Below are 13170 nucleotides of genomic sequence, written 5' to 3'. Positions count from 1 at the left end.
CCACCTTATAAAATCATTGACAGGTGGCACCATTGACTTATGCATCAATATGTATCTTAAAATAAATAAATAAATATTATTTTTGAAATAATAGCTGTAAAATAATTTGCATACAGGGAGGGACCAGGGAAATCTGGTCACAATCCAGACACTATTAAGCAACAAAGCCTCCTTCACTCACACCGCCAAACTTACCCTAGTAGTACGGACTATCCTACCGATCCTCGACTTCGCAAATTGGATGTAGTCTATCACAGTGCCATCCGTTTTGTTACCAAAGCGCCTTATACCACCCACCACTGCGACCTGTATGCTCTAGTCGGCTGGCCCTCGCTACATATTCGTCGCCAGACCCACTGGCTCCATGTCATCTATAAGTCTATGCTAGGTAAAGCTCCGCCTTATCTCAGCTCACTGGTCATGGTAACAACACCCACCCGTAGCACACGCTCCAGCAGGTATATCTCACTGGTCATCCCCAAAGCCAACACCTCCATTGGCCGTCTTTCCTTCCAGTTCTCTGCTGCCAGTAACTGGAACGAATTGCAAAAATCGCGGAAGCTGGAGACTTACATTTCCCTCACTAACTTTAAACATCAGCTATCTGAGCAGCTAACCGATCGCTGCAGGTGTACTTAGTCTTGGCCATAGTGGAGTTTGGAGTGTGACTGTTTGAGGTTGTGGACAGGTGTCTTTTATACTGATAACAAGTTCAAACAGGTGCCATTAATACAGGTAACGCCCTTAGGGGGTTCTACTATGCTATAAGGAATTGTTTTAAGAAGGTCATACCAAGGATAATTTTGCTTTGATTTTGAATTTTAAAATTCCTTTAAGTATAAAAAAAGTATGCTTTTTTATATAATTGGCTGACTGCTATTAGCCAATACAAACACATTGAATACATGGACTAACAGAATCTAAAGGAAATGTGTTGTGAAGTGTTTGTCCTCGATCTGAGAGATATAAGAAAGATCAGGAACCTTTTTTTTTTTTTTTTTTTTTTTTTTTTTACATGTACAGTTGAAGTCGGAAGTTTACATACACTTAGGTTGGAGTCATTAAAACTCGTTTTTCAACCACTCCACAAATGTATTGTTAACAAACTATAGTTTTGGCAAGTCGGTTAGGACATCTACTTTGTGCATGACACAAGTAATTTTTCCAACAATTGTTTACAGACAGATTATTTCACTTATAATTCACTGTATCCCAATTCCATTGGGTCAGAAGTTTACATACACTAAGTTGACTGTGCATTTAAACAGCCGTCATACCACTCAGGAAGGAGACGCGTTCTGGAGACGCATTCCTAGAGATGAACAAACTTTGGGAGGCTTGCATGCCGAAGAAGACCATCCCAACCGTGAAGCACGGGGGTGGCAGCATCATGTTGTGAGGGTGCTTTGCTGCAGGAGGACTGGTGCACTTCACAAAATAGGTGGCATCATGAGGCAGGAAAATTATGTGGATATCTTGAAGCAACATCAGTCAGGAAGTTAAAGCTTGGTTGCAAATGGGTCTTCCAAATGGACAATGACTCTAAGCATACTTCCAAAGTTGTGGCAAAATGGCTTAAGGACAACAAAGTCAAGGTATTGGAGTGGCCATCACAGTGCCCTGACCTAAATCCTATAGAAAATGTGTGTGCAGAACTGAAAAAGCGTGCTCTGTCAGGAGGAACGGGCCAAAATTCACCCAACTTATTGTGGGAAGCTTGTGGAAGGCTACCCGAAACGTTTGACCCAAGTTAAACAATTTAAAGGCAATGCTACCAAATACTAATTGAGTGAATGTGAACTTCTGACCCACTGGGAATGTGATGAAAGAAATGAAAGCTGAAGTAAATCATTCTCTCTACCATTATTCTGACATTTCATATTCTTAAAATAAAGTGGTGATCCTAACTGACCTAAGACAGGGATTTTTTACTCTGATTAAATGTCAGGAATTGTGAAAAACAGAGTTTAAATGTATTTGGCTAAGGTGTATGTAAACTTCTGACTTCAACTGTATTTATCCCCATATTTCTAGCACTAAACAGTCTCCATACAGTGGGGCAAAAAAGTATTTTGTCAGCCACCAATTGTGCAAGTTCTCCCACTTAAAAAGATGAGAGACGCCTGTAATTTTCATCATAGGTACACTTCAACTATGACTGGCAAAATGAGAAAAAAAAATCCTGAAAATCACATTGTAGGTTTTTTAATGAGTTTATTTGCAAATTATTGTGGAAAATAAGTATTTGGTCACCTAAAAACAAGCAAGATTTCTGGTTCTCACAAACCTGTAACTTCTTCTTTAAGAAGCTCCTCTGTCCTCCACTCGTTACCTGTATTAATGGCACCTGTTTGAACTTGTTATCAGTATAAAAGACACCTGTCCACAACCTCAAACAGTCACACTCCAAACTACACTATGGCCAAGACCAAAGAGCTGTCAAAGGACACCAGAAACAAAATTGTAGACCTGCACCAGGCTGGGAAGACTGAATCTGCAATAGGTAAGCAGCTTGGTTTGAAGAAATCAACTGTGGGAGCAATTATTAGGAAATGGAAGACATACAAGACCACTGATAATCTCCCTCGATCTGGGGCTCCTCGCAAGATCTCACCCCGTGGGGTCAAAATGATCACAAGAACGGTGAGCAAAAATCCCAGAACCACACGGGGGGACCTAGTGAATGACCTGCAGAGAGCTGGGACCAAAGTAACAAAGCCTATCGTCAGTAACACACTACGCCGCCAGGGACTCAAATCCTGCAGTGTCAGACGTACAATATATATACAAAAGTATGTGGACTCCCCTTCAAATTAGTGGATTTGGCTATTTCAGCCAGTATAAAATTGAGCAATCTCCATAGACAACCATTATCAGCAGAATGGCCTCACTGAAGAGCTCAGTGATTCTGGAAGCAAAGCACAAGAACTGTTCGTTGGTAACTTAATGTAAACTTCATGTTCGTGAGAGTCTTCCCTTTCGATAGAGTAGTCATAATTGTTTGTAGGCCAAACAGTTCCGGATGCAAAAAATGATTTTGTGATAAGACCTATATTCTGGATAACTCATGGTCTGACAAACACCGCTCTAGCTCTGTCAGATTTCACCGCAGATGCGGAAGTGTGACTCATCCAATGCATAGAAATAGATATCTCTAGCTTAAACTGACAGATTTTTTTATGGGGATTTATGTATTATACTAATTATACTGAACAAAAATATAAACGCAAAATGTAAAGTGTTGGTCCCATGTTTCATGAGCTGAAATAAAAGATCCCAGAAATGTTTCCATACGCACACAAAGCTTATTTCTCTCATATTTTGGGGACACATTTGTTTACATTCCTGTTAGTGAGCATTTTTCCTTTGCCAAGATAATCCATCCACCAGGTGGCATATCAAGAAGCTGATTAAACGGCATGATCATTATACAGGTGCTCCTTGTGCTGGTGACAATAAAAGACCACTCTAAAATGTGCAGTTTTGTCACACAACACTATGCCACAGATGTCTCAAGATTTGAGGGAGCATGCAATTGGCATGCTGACTGCAAGAATGTCCACCATAGCTGTTGCCAGAGAATTCAATGTTCATTTCTCTACCATAAGCCGCCTCAAATGTAGTTTTAGAGAATTTGGCAGTACATCCAACTGGCCTCACAACCGCAGACCACGTGTAACCACGCCAGCCCACCTCCACATCTGGCTTATTCACCTGCGGGATAGTCTGAGACCAACCACCAGGACAGCTGATAAAACTGAGGAGTATTTTGTGACTTCACACTCCAGACCGGACACCGGGGGCCTGCACTTACATTTTACACTTTAGTAATCAAGCAGACTCTCTCATCCAGAAGACTTATAGGGTTGAGATTTTTCACCTAGTCGGCTCTGGGATTCTTACTAGCGACCTTTTGGTTTCTGGCCCAACGCTCTTAACCGCTAGGCTACCTGCCACACGTCAGTACACTGTATCCTCAGGTACATACCTTACTTTACTGTACTCTCCAACGCTGTGTGAGGAAGTGATTTGCTCATCCCAAATGTTCACACCGTCCATGGCCCGACAACAAAAACCATACACTCTGTTATTGTGAATGCGCTTTCTGTAATTGTTGTAATCAACTGCTTAGAGTGATCAAATCGTCCAGAACAAATGTGATCACTATATGTGGAGTGCAATGTACTACGAAGATAGAGCCGGCACATGCCATTGGCAGCTGCTCCCATTAAGTACTTTCCCAAGTACTTTATTTGCACTGGTTCCACGAGAGAGATGTTTCATATGCAAGATACAAGACAGATAGCCTTGTGGTGCAGGTTGAATCAAAGCACTCGGGAGCAGCATATTTGTGTGCAGCCTTTCTTTCTCTATTTCTATACTGTACTCTCCCCATTGAGAATGTAGTGGCCTCTGAGCGAGACCTGACCTCGTCCTCCACTCACAATGGGTTCAGGTCCCTCAGTCTGAGGTTTTTCTGAAGCGTTGTCATTAATTCCACATTTTTTCCCTTTTGTGTCATTGCAAGTGTGTGTGTCTTTGTATGCCTCTCTACAGGCATTGTGTGCGTGAGTGTGTTCTGTGTTTGTGCGTGAGAGTGTGTAGTCGGGCATGCGTCCTTGTGTGTATTGTGTGTGTGTGTGTGTGAATGAGTGAGTGGGTTCTGCTAATGACTATGCTCCTTGGTTGTGCTCAGCATGTGTTTGTTCTGAGTGTGTTTTCTACGTGGGTGGGCCGCTAAGGGGACTAACCATGTCACAACTTCCGCCGAAATCGGTTCCTCTCCTTGTTTGGGCGGCGTTCGGCGGTCGACGTCACCGGTTTTCTAGCCATCGCCGATCCACCTTCCATTTTCCATTTGTTTTGTCTTGTTTTCCCACATTTCGTGACGTGTATATAACCCTCTGTTCCCGCCATGTCTGTGTGTGGAATTGTTTGTTGTAGTGTTTTGTTAATTGAGCAGACAAGAAGCTCTTATTTTCCAAGGCCTTATCACAGTCAAGACAAACCTATTTTATCGTTAAAAAAAACAAACATGATGTAATATAACAGAATAAAATAGAACATACTTTTTTTTTTCTCCAAATTAAACAAGTTGCCAGTGCGATGTGATATGCATCTCGCGCGTCTGGAACATTCTTTCTCACGGGGTGATCATTTGAAGCAGGGCTCAGTTTGGTGAGTTGAAAGACAATTTTTTTTTCAAGGTTACAAACCAAAATGTGTCTACAGTTCGATTTAGTTTATTCTGCCTGTTCAAAAAGGATGAACAATTACACATTGAACACTGCATGATTATGAATTACCTATGTAGGCCTATGCTTAATGATTCTGATAAAAAAATACACTGTCTTTATCAAACTAGATTTTTTGCTTATTTTCAGTGTGGAATCTGTCTATTGAGTTATAGCCGAGGCTAACCAATCGGGAAATGGCACTAGCAGTTGGCAAAGTAGCCTAAGAGGAAAATAGACAGGAAGCAATTATTCCAAAACTGCAGCTCATTGTTGGAACACATATTTTCCTACTTCAATCAACCAGTCCATTTTCAATTTGTGATGAAACTGTCGTTATTTGGCAAGGTTGTGTAGCTTGTGTAGTATCCCATCAGTTAGATGCATTTATCTCTGTATGCGTAACAGGAGCTTGTGTGTGCACTCAGCACACGTGTGTAGAAGGAGCGGTCGGAACGCAATTGAGTGAATGAGACATGGAAGGGGAAAGGAAATGTAGGGAGAAGAACTGTCTAATGCTTGGCTTGGTTTCTTTTTTTTTTTGTGCTCTGCAAATGCACATGTACAAATGGAACACTAGAGTCAAAGCAAATTAACATCGTCTTCAAGACAAAATGCATTTTTTTCAGACAGGCACTAAGCACATTCCACCAAATAATTATACAGTATTTGAAAATAAATGTGATCTCAGGTTAAAAAAAATCAAACTTTCGTTCGAGTACTCTATTACTCTTGTCCATCCCTACATCGAGTGCGTGTATTATATAGATATGATCCAGTACATAGTGTTCCAACAGGAAGAGCCAACAGGAAGAGAACACAGTGTGCTTCCTATACAACAGCAGCCGGGGTGTATTCATTAATGCACAACGTATCTTTAATGTTTTCTACTTTAATGTTTCCAGCATTGAAATGTTTTAAAAATTTTCCATGGTGTGTCCAAATGAACATGATCCGTTCTGACATGCCCCCCTGTCTCCTCTCCTCCTCTCTCCCCCTCTATAGGTTCAGAACTCTGGGGAGGACATAGACAAGTCGTACCTGGCCCCTCCCGCGCCCGTCAAACAGTTCCTCATCTCGCCCCCCGCCTCGCCGGCCGTGGGCTGGAGCCAGAGCGAAGACGCAACGCCCGTCATCAACTACGACCTGCTGTGTGCTGTGGCCAAGCTAGGCCCAGGTCAGTACACACACACACTTTACACACACTCTTGTGCACACACACACACACGGACACAGACATATAAATACATATATAGACACATACACAAATGCACACACACCACACTCTACCCTTTTATAAACATTTACTCAAATTGTTAACTGAACTGAGTTCACCAGCTTTATCTGCTGTGGTATCGTGAGAATCATAGGACAACAGTAAGGTCACAAGAAGGGCACCAATTAGCATTCAAGCATACAATTGCTTTGTGCGGCATGCTGGGTGGTTGACTAAGTATGAATGTCCATCAGAAAAAGAGATTCATCCTCAGACTATATATTACATTATGTTCCCTCATGCCTCTCTGTTATGGCATCCACACTTCTCTGTCTCTCTGGCTGAGTAAAGGGCTAGCGTTTGCAGGCAGGCGGTGACCTTTGAGAGATGCCAGCCATATCAAACAGGGAGTAATGACACCTGTGTTTGGCGTAATGACACCTGTGTTGGAGTAATGACACCCGTGTTCTTTCATACTGGGGTCAGGAGGGTCACATGGTTTACTAGGTCACCAAGCTCCCAGGATTCTTCACTGTGTGCGTCCCAGTAACATGTCCTTTCTCCTGATGTTTGCGCTCATACACAACTCCCCACAAATGTTAATGAAGGGAAGGGAACCAACAATTTGCACACTTCAGGAGGAAGGACATATTCATTGTTAATGATGCTAAAGACCGTTGTCATCTGTAAAAAGGAGACCCTTCTAAGATATGGTCGTCAGTTACACCATAATATGTTTTTAATAGGCCCACGTGACCTGATCCAAGAAAAACTCCTGGCCTGTTGTCAGGAAAAGGTCTGGTGCCTAGTTATATTATAGGTGTGTGTTCTTCACTCTACATGTGTGTCAATAAGTTTGTGTGTGAAGTGTCTTTTCATCCAGACATCAGGACATGCAGTACCATTTTGAGTGCTTCTCTTATAGTCTACCAGGGAACATTAAGGGCTGTTAAACGAGATATAGCCTATGCCATTTAGCCTCTGACATGGCTTAATTTCAAATGCACCAACACAACCCCCTCTAATGCATTACAAGAACAATCATGATTCCTACATTACATGATTTACCATGTTGAAGCCCAGACCACCGCTGCACTCACTGTTACTATGGTAACAGGAGGAGGCATCAGGAAATAGAGCTGACGCTTGTTTGGGCTTCTTTAGCCTGCCTCGGATTCAGATTAGTGCTTTGCTGCAGTGTGGCACCCTAGCACTCTCTGCTGGCCGCCTATGGTAGTGACCTTCCCGGGACAAAATAGGGCCTTGTTTTTCCTGTCAGACAGTGGTGTGGGAAACCTCTTATCACGTTTCCCTCTGCCCTGTCTGGTCTTCATGGCAACCGTGATACAATCTGCATGCGTATTTGAGGGCAGTTGTGATGTGAGCATTGGTGTTGCCTAGTCGGTATTAAATAGAACATTGAGGCACTGCCCACCTATGGGAAAACAACATGTGGTTACCTTGGTTACCCAATTGGCTCACAGCAAAAACAAACAATCTTTTTCAGACACAATTCTCTTGTTTTATGCTTGTTTTAGTCAATAACAAAACTACATTTAAGAAATGTACAACATGTCTAGATTACTTTTCAACATTGCCTGCTCCCAAGCATTTTCACTACTTAGAAATATTTAATATTGTAGGGCTTTCTTCATGCCCCTTTTCATGACGGTGCTAACATTAAGCCACGTGAGGGCTTCCTTCATGCCCCTTTTCATGATGGTGCTAACATTAAGCCACGTGAGGGCTTCCTTCATGCCCCTTTTCATGATGGTGCTAACATTAAGCCACGTGAGGGCTTCCTTCATGCCCCTTTTCATGACGGTGCTAACATTAAGCCACGTGAGGGCTTCCTTCATGCCCCTTTCCAGGTCAGTGTCAATAAGGTACAGAACAGCAGGCAGGGTCAGGACAGGCAGAAAGGTCAGAACCGACGAACTGGCAACAGACAAACAGAGAACACAGGTATAAATGCACTGGAGATAATGAGGAAGATGGGCAACACCTGGAGGGGGGTGGAGACAAGCACAAAGACAGGTGAGACAGATCAGGGTGTGAAAGTACCCTACAATTACATCTGCAACCATGTGCATGTGAGTAATAAACTCATCTAAAAACGAATATATTCTAATCTAGCCAAGACCAACAACACAAACATAAAGACTATAAAGCTACAAGTAGTAAGTGGAGTTACAAACAGACTATACTAAACAAGCTATGATTAAATGTTTTCCACACACATAGCTATGTATAATACACGCACTCTTCCACACCGAATAGCTTGAAGCCAGAAGGCTATTCTCGTAGGCTCTATTTCCTTACGTGGACGCATTGCGAACCAATGGTCAGGATTTTTTTACCTGTTTACACTCACATTGAACAACCCAGCAGCTTTTCTGGAAGTTTTGTCAATTCTGTATAGCAAAAGATCGACGACGGAAGTTGGCTCTTTTACAATGGGGGTCAATGGGAAAGAATGTCTGTTTTTCCAAATTTGTGGGCGTGGTTGAGGAGAATTCCTTCTTATGACACGAATACCGAAGTATATAAAATCTTGATATCTGTATTATTCCACCTCTATTTGATATATTATACTGGCTGTATATTTTAAGAATCATATAACGTTAGTAACATTTGTTCCATGCCATATAACATTTATAACGTGTTATATATTCTCTAGTAGCCAATTCTCTAGTTGTTTGGCACATGATAGCAACAGACAGTTTGATCCTATCCTATCTTGCAGTACATTTCATTAGGCTGCAGCCAGCCAGTGTTGCAACAACTGATAGCATTGGCCATTGGGAACCACCGGTCATTGCAGGGGAGTTCCGTCTGTCAGGAAGGGTCTTACATGGACCCCTGAAGAGTTCTACCTGGAACCAAAAGGGGTTCTTCAAAGAGTTATCTTATGGGGACAGCTGAAGAACCGTTTTAGGTTCTAGAGAGAACCATTTTTTTCCTGGCTTTTGCATCTGTTCCTGGAGTGGGTTGACTCGCTTCAATCTGCTTCAGTGGGAGATCCGACATTCAGGGGCTTATCTAATCAAAATATTTAAACTGGAATGCTGATGTAGGCCTGTTGATGCATGTGTAGCACTGTAAAGGCAAATAAAGTCTGGTATATTAGTCTCTCTTTTTTTCTCTCTCCCTCACTCTCTTTCTCTCCCTCCCTGTCTCTCTCCTCCCCCCCTCCATCCTTCCCTCCCCACTCCCTCTCTAGGGGAGAATTATGAGCTGCACGCGGGCACGGAGTCGACCCCCAGTGTGGTCGTGCAGGTGTGCGACAGTGACGCCGAAGACGACAACAACGCCGAAGCGCGCCCCAAGCAGAAACAGCAGATTGTCCAAACCCGGCGCCCCGACGGACCACCGCAAGTCCTCAACTAGGACCCTCCACTTCGGACCCCACTCCTACGACCCCCCAAAACACACACCTAGACCTGTCTTCTCTGTCTCTGCACTCGCAGAGACACAACGAGACAACGCCCCTCATTTCAATTCAACCAAAAACAAACAAACGACAAACATTTGGTGGTGTTTGTGGACGGAGCGTGGCTATTGGATGGAATGAGGCGGCCTGGCCTGTATGGATGATGGAGGATGGATGAGATTCACACGCACACTCATCACACTCAAAAGGAAAGAGAGGGAGGGATAACGGAACCCTTGACCCTTACTCAGCCAGGGGTGGTAATGTAACACCGTGTCCCCCCTAAAGCAGGCACACTGTCATAGAATCATACACTCAGCTCTCATATGTGCTAGTACTGTAGTAGTTCCGCTAGTCTGACCTCTCCTTCTTCATTCCTTCATTTCCGTCATCGGTTAGTTGTGTGCAATGGACTTCGGGGACATGCAATACCTCCGAAGAGAGATTTTGGTTGTTTACATCGGTTCTTCTTCTGCTCTTTTATCATATCAGCCGATTGGTTGTTTCTGCTATCACAGGAATCAGGAGTGATTGCCTGGTATTCCTCTCGTCTGCATGTATATATGAGTTCTTATGAGAAAAATACTTACTACAGAGACTCAAACACTAAACTACTGTACGAAGCAAAGGAACCTATCGAGGTCACACACGACATAACAAAAGGTCGCCATGTGGTAACAACAAAGTTGCGGTGGTGTTTGCACTTTCTTTTTTTGGTTCTGCTTCTGTCCTTTTTTTTTTAAATCAGAGATGTGTATGTTGGTTTTTGCTGAACTAGATGTGTGTTCTTCCTCTTAACATGTATTTGATACCACAAACAATCGTTTTTTTTGCATGCTTACTTACTATAGTCGGCAGCTGAGGCGTTTTATACTGGTCCAGACGACAGGGAAATGGAATGACGCTTTTGACGACACGCATATCTATAATTTTATAGTGTCAAGTGAGAGGGGAGAGGCTGGCTGAGCAAGATATAAGACTGAGAGTGAAACGAAACCTTTACAGTGTGAGTAAAGGCCTAAGAGTAGGTCTCTCTCTTAAAGCCTAATAGTTGGGCTTTTAGGATAGGAGTAAAAGCTAGCGTTAATCTTCAAGAGTGTTGATGTTTTTTCAGGGGGCATTTTTATGATTCCCATCTTTCCGGTAATGGTTTTTGGTTCTTGTTATGATATCAACCCAGTTTATATATATATATATATATATATATATGTTTTTCTTCTTCTGAGACCTATATTGCTCGTTTTGCACTGAAAATCTCGAGATCTCTGGAGCTACACTGAAGGAATGTCCTGAATTTCCTCTGTCAGCTCTTGAGAGTTTAAGGCCGCTTCTTCGTTCTCGCTGTAAATAGCTGAATAGTCAGTAGGTTGAAATAGTCCATTAGGTTTTAATGATTGACATTAAGCGTTGCTGAGAAAGTGAAAATTGTTAATTGGCCTCCTTGCCTCTGGAGATATCAACCAACGCCTTCGTCTCACCTTGCAGTCACAACACGAATCATTGGAAACTCAAGAAACTTAAGAGAAAGCATTGATTTGATTCACTCCAATTTGGAATACTGCTGCATTCACAGTTGTTACTTTCCTCCTCCAAAAAAAAGCTATTACCAACTCCTAAATAAATAAAGTGTGCTTTTAGCCATTTAGCCAATCATTTTAGGAGTAACTATTTCCAGAATGTTTGATTTTTCTCCCCACTATGCACCTTGAATAAAAGAATATGTGATGCCAAGTGTCTGTCATTACAATGATTTCATGCCATAAAAAGTCCTTATGTTTTTGTTTTGTCACAGAAACATATTCCATGTAGTGAGACTGTCGAATACAGACTATTCCATGTTGAGTCCTTGATTTTATTCCCATCATGAAAAGGTGTTTTGAATCTAGTCAGGGTTTTTTTCTTCTAAATTAAAGCCCAACCATTGAGGTGGAGTGTTCAAGTGTTCAATACAGTACATTTGGCCTCAGTGGTGAACGTAAACCTTCTCCGTGTTAGATAGCATTAAAAATGCATTATGGTCTCTGCATGCGAGCACTTTTTCTGCATTTTCTTTTTTATCCTTGTAAGATGAGAGAACGCTCCTCATCGACATTCTTTTTGTCTGTTATTTTTTTATCTTCTGTTTTTCAAGATGAACACCTGGGAAGCCTTCTCACCAACAGAGCAGTGTGAGTCCCGACTCTCAAATTATCTGAATTCCACCTCTCGCTAATGGGGTTTTGAAGGCTCGGGAGTCCTTTGGATATAAGTGTACCACTGAATAGGTGTGGAAGGAAGAACAGGGAAACTTGTCTTTTGACAGGATAGATGGTTGCAACCACAGAACGAATGTGTGTTTTTTGTTTCAGGGCTTGTCTCTGGAACATACTTCCATGTGCAAAGCGTTGTCCTTTCAGAGGTGACTTCTAAAAACGAAGCCGGCAGCAAGTGTTGAAACGCACCATAATGGCATAAGCAGTTTTTAGTTGTGCTGACTGGTGAAAATATTGATGATTGATGACAATGACGATGATTATGTTGATGATGCTTATCTGATGTTTTTTACAGTCTTTGAAACTGGGTGCATTTTTGGTCACTGTTGAAAAGAGAAAAAGTATATTTATGTATATATGCCAAGTGTTTTTGTTGCCGAGACCAGTTCCAGCGTGCATCACAAAAAATTGTGGCTTCTACTTTTATGTTGATGTAAAGATTTTAAAAAACGAAGTCCTGAAATGCTCGATCAAATCAATTCTCATTGCGTCGTGTTGAAAATTGACTCTGTTTGAATGTTTTTTTGGAAAGTCTACAATACAACAAGGTCAATACCGTCCGTTATTGTTGTATACTGTTCTGTTGAAATCTGAATATTGTGTATTGTACTGTAGTTATCCAAAAAACAAAGTAGCAATCAAGCAATAATTTACAGTTATATACTGGTATCTGTATTTCATGTTATGTACTAATTTCCAGAGTGGTTTTCTCTGACTGTTACAACAGTACTTGCTTATTTGTGTAGTATGATTGTCATTTGTTTCACATAGAGAAATATATAAAGAACTATTCTTAAAGAAGTCTGGAGTTTGTGTGTTTTTTAAGTTCCGGTATGATGTATTTTTTCCTCTTGCTCTGAATGTACCTTCAAATATTTGACATATAGTATAGTACTTGTACTATATACTACCAGTGGTGGGAAAAGTACCCAATTATCATACTTGAGTAAAAGTAAAGATACCTTAAAATAAAATGATTCAAGTAAAAATGAAAGTCACCCAGTAAAATGCTAGTTCAGAAAAAGTAAAAAAGTA

General features: G+C 41.7%; 1 protein-coding gene across 1 annotated transcript in view; it reads left to right on the top strand.

Moving 5' to 3' along the window:
- Positions 1 to 12936, top strand: part of LOC110505264 (calcipressin-2) — a 50406-nt gene extending 37470 nt beyond the window's left edge. Inside the window, exons 3-4 of the mRNA XM_021584390.3 lie at positions 6240 to 6411; positions 9674 to 12936. Of these exons, the coding sequence (XP_021440065.1) occupies positions 6240 to 6411; positions 9674 to 9840 (339 nt within the window). The 3' untranslated portion in view covers positions 9841 to 12936. The remainder of the gene's footprint in view (positions 1 to 6239; positions 6412 to 9673) is intronic.
- The last annotated feature ends 234 nt before the right edge of the window (positions 12937 to 13170 follow it).

Source organism: Oncorhynchus mykiss, chromosome 25 (assembly GCF_057628025.1).
Source record: "Oncorhynchus mykiss isolate SJ-2025 chromosome 25, ASM5762802v1, whole genome shotgun sequence".
NCBI classification, from domain to species: Eukaryota; Metazoa; Chordata; class Actinopteri; order Salmoniformes; family Salmonidae; genus Oncorhynchus; species Oncorhynchus mykiss.
The sequence above is the reverse complement of the archived record's forward strand: the minus strand, read 5'-3'. Positions and strand labels throughout refer to the sequence as shown.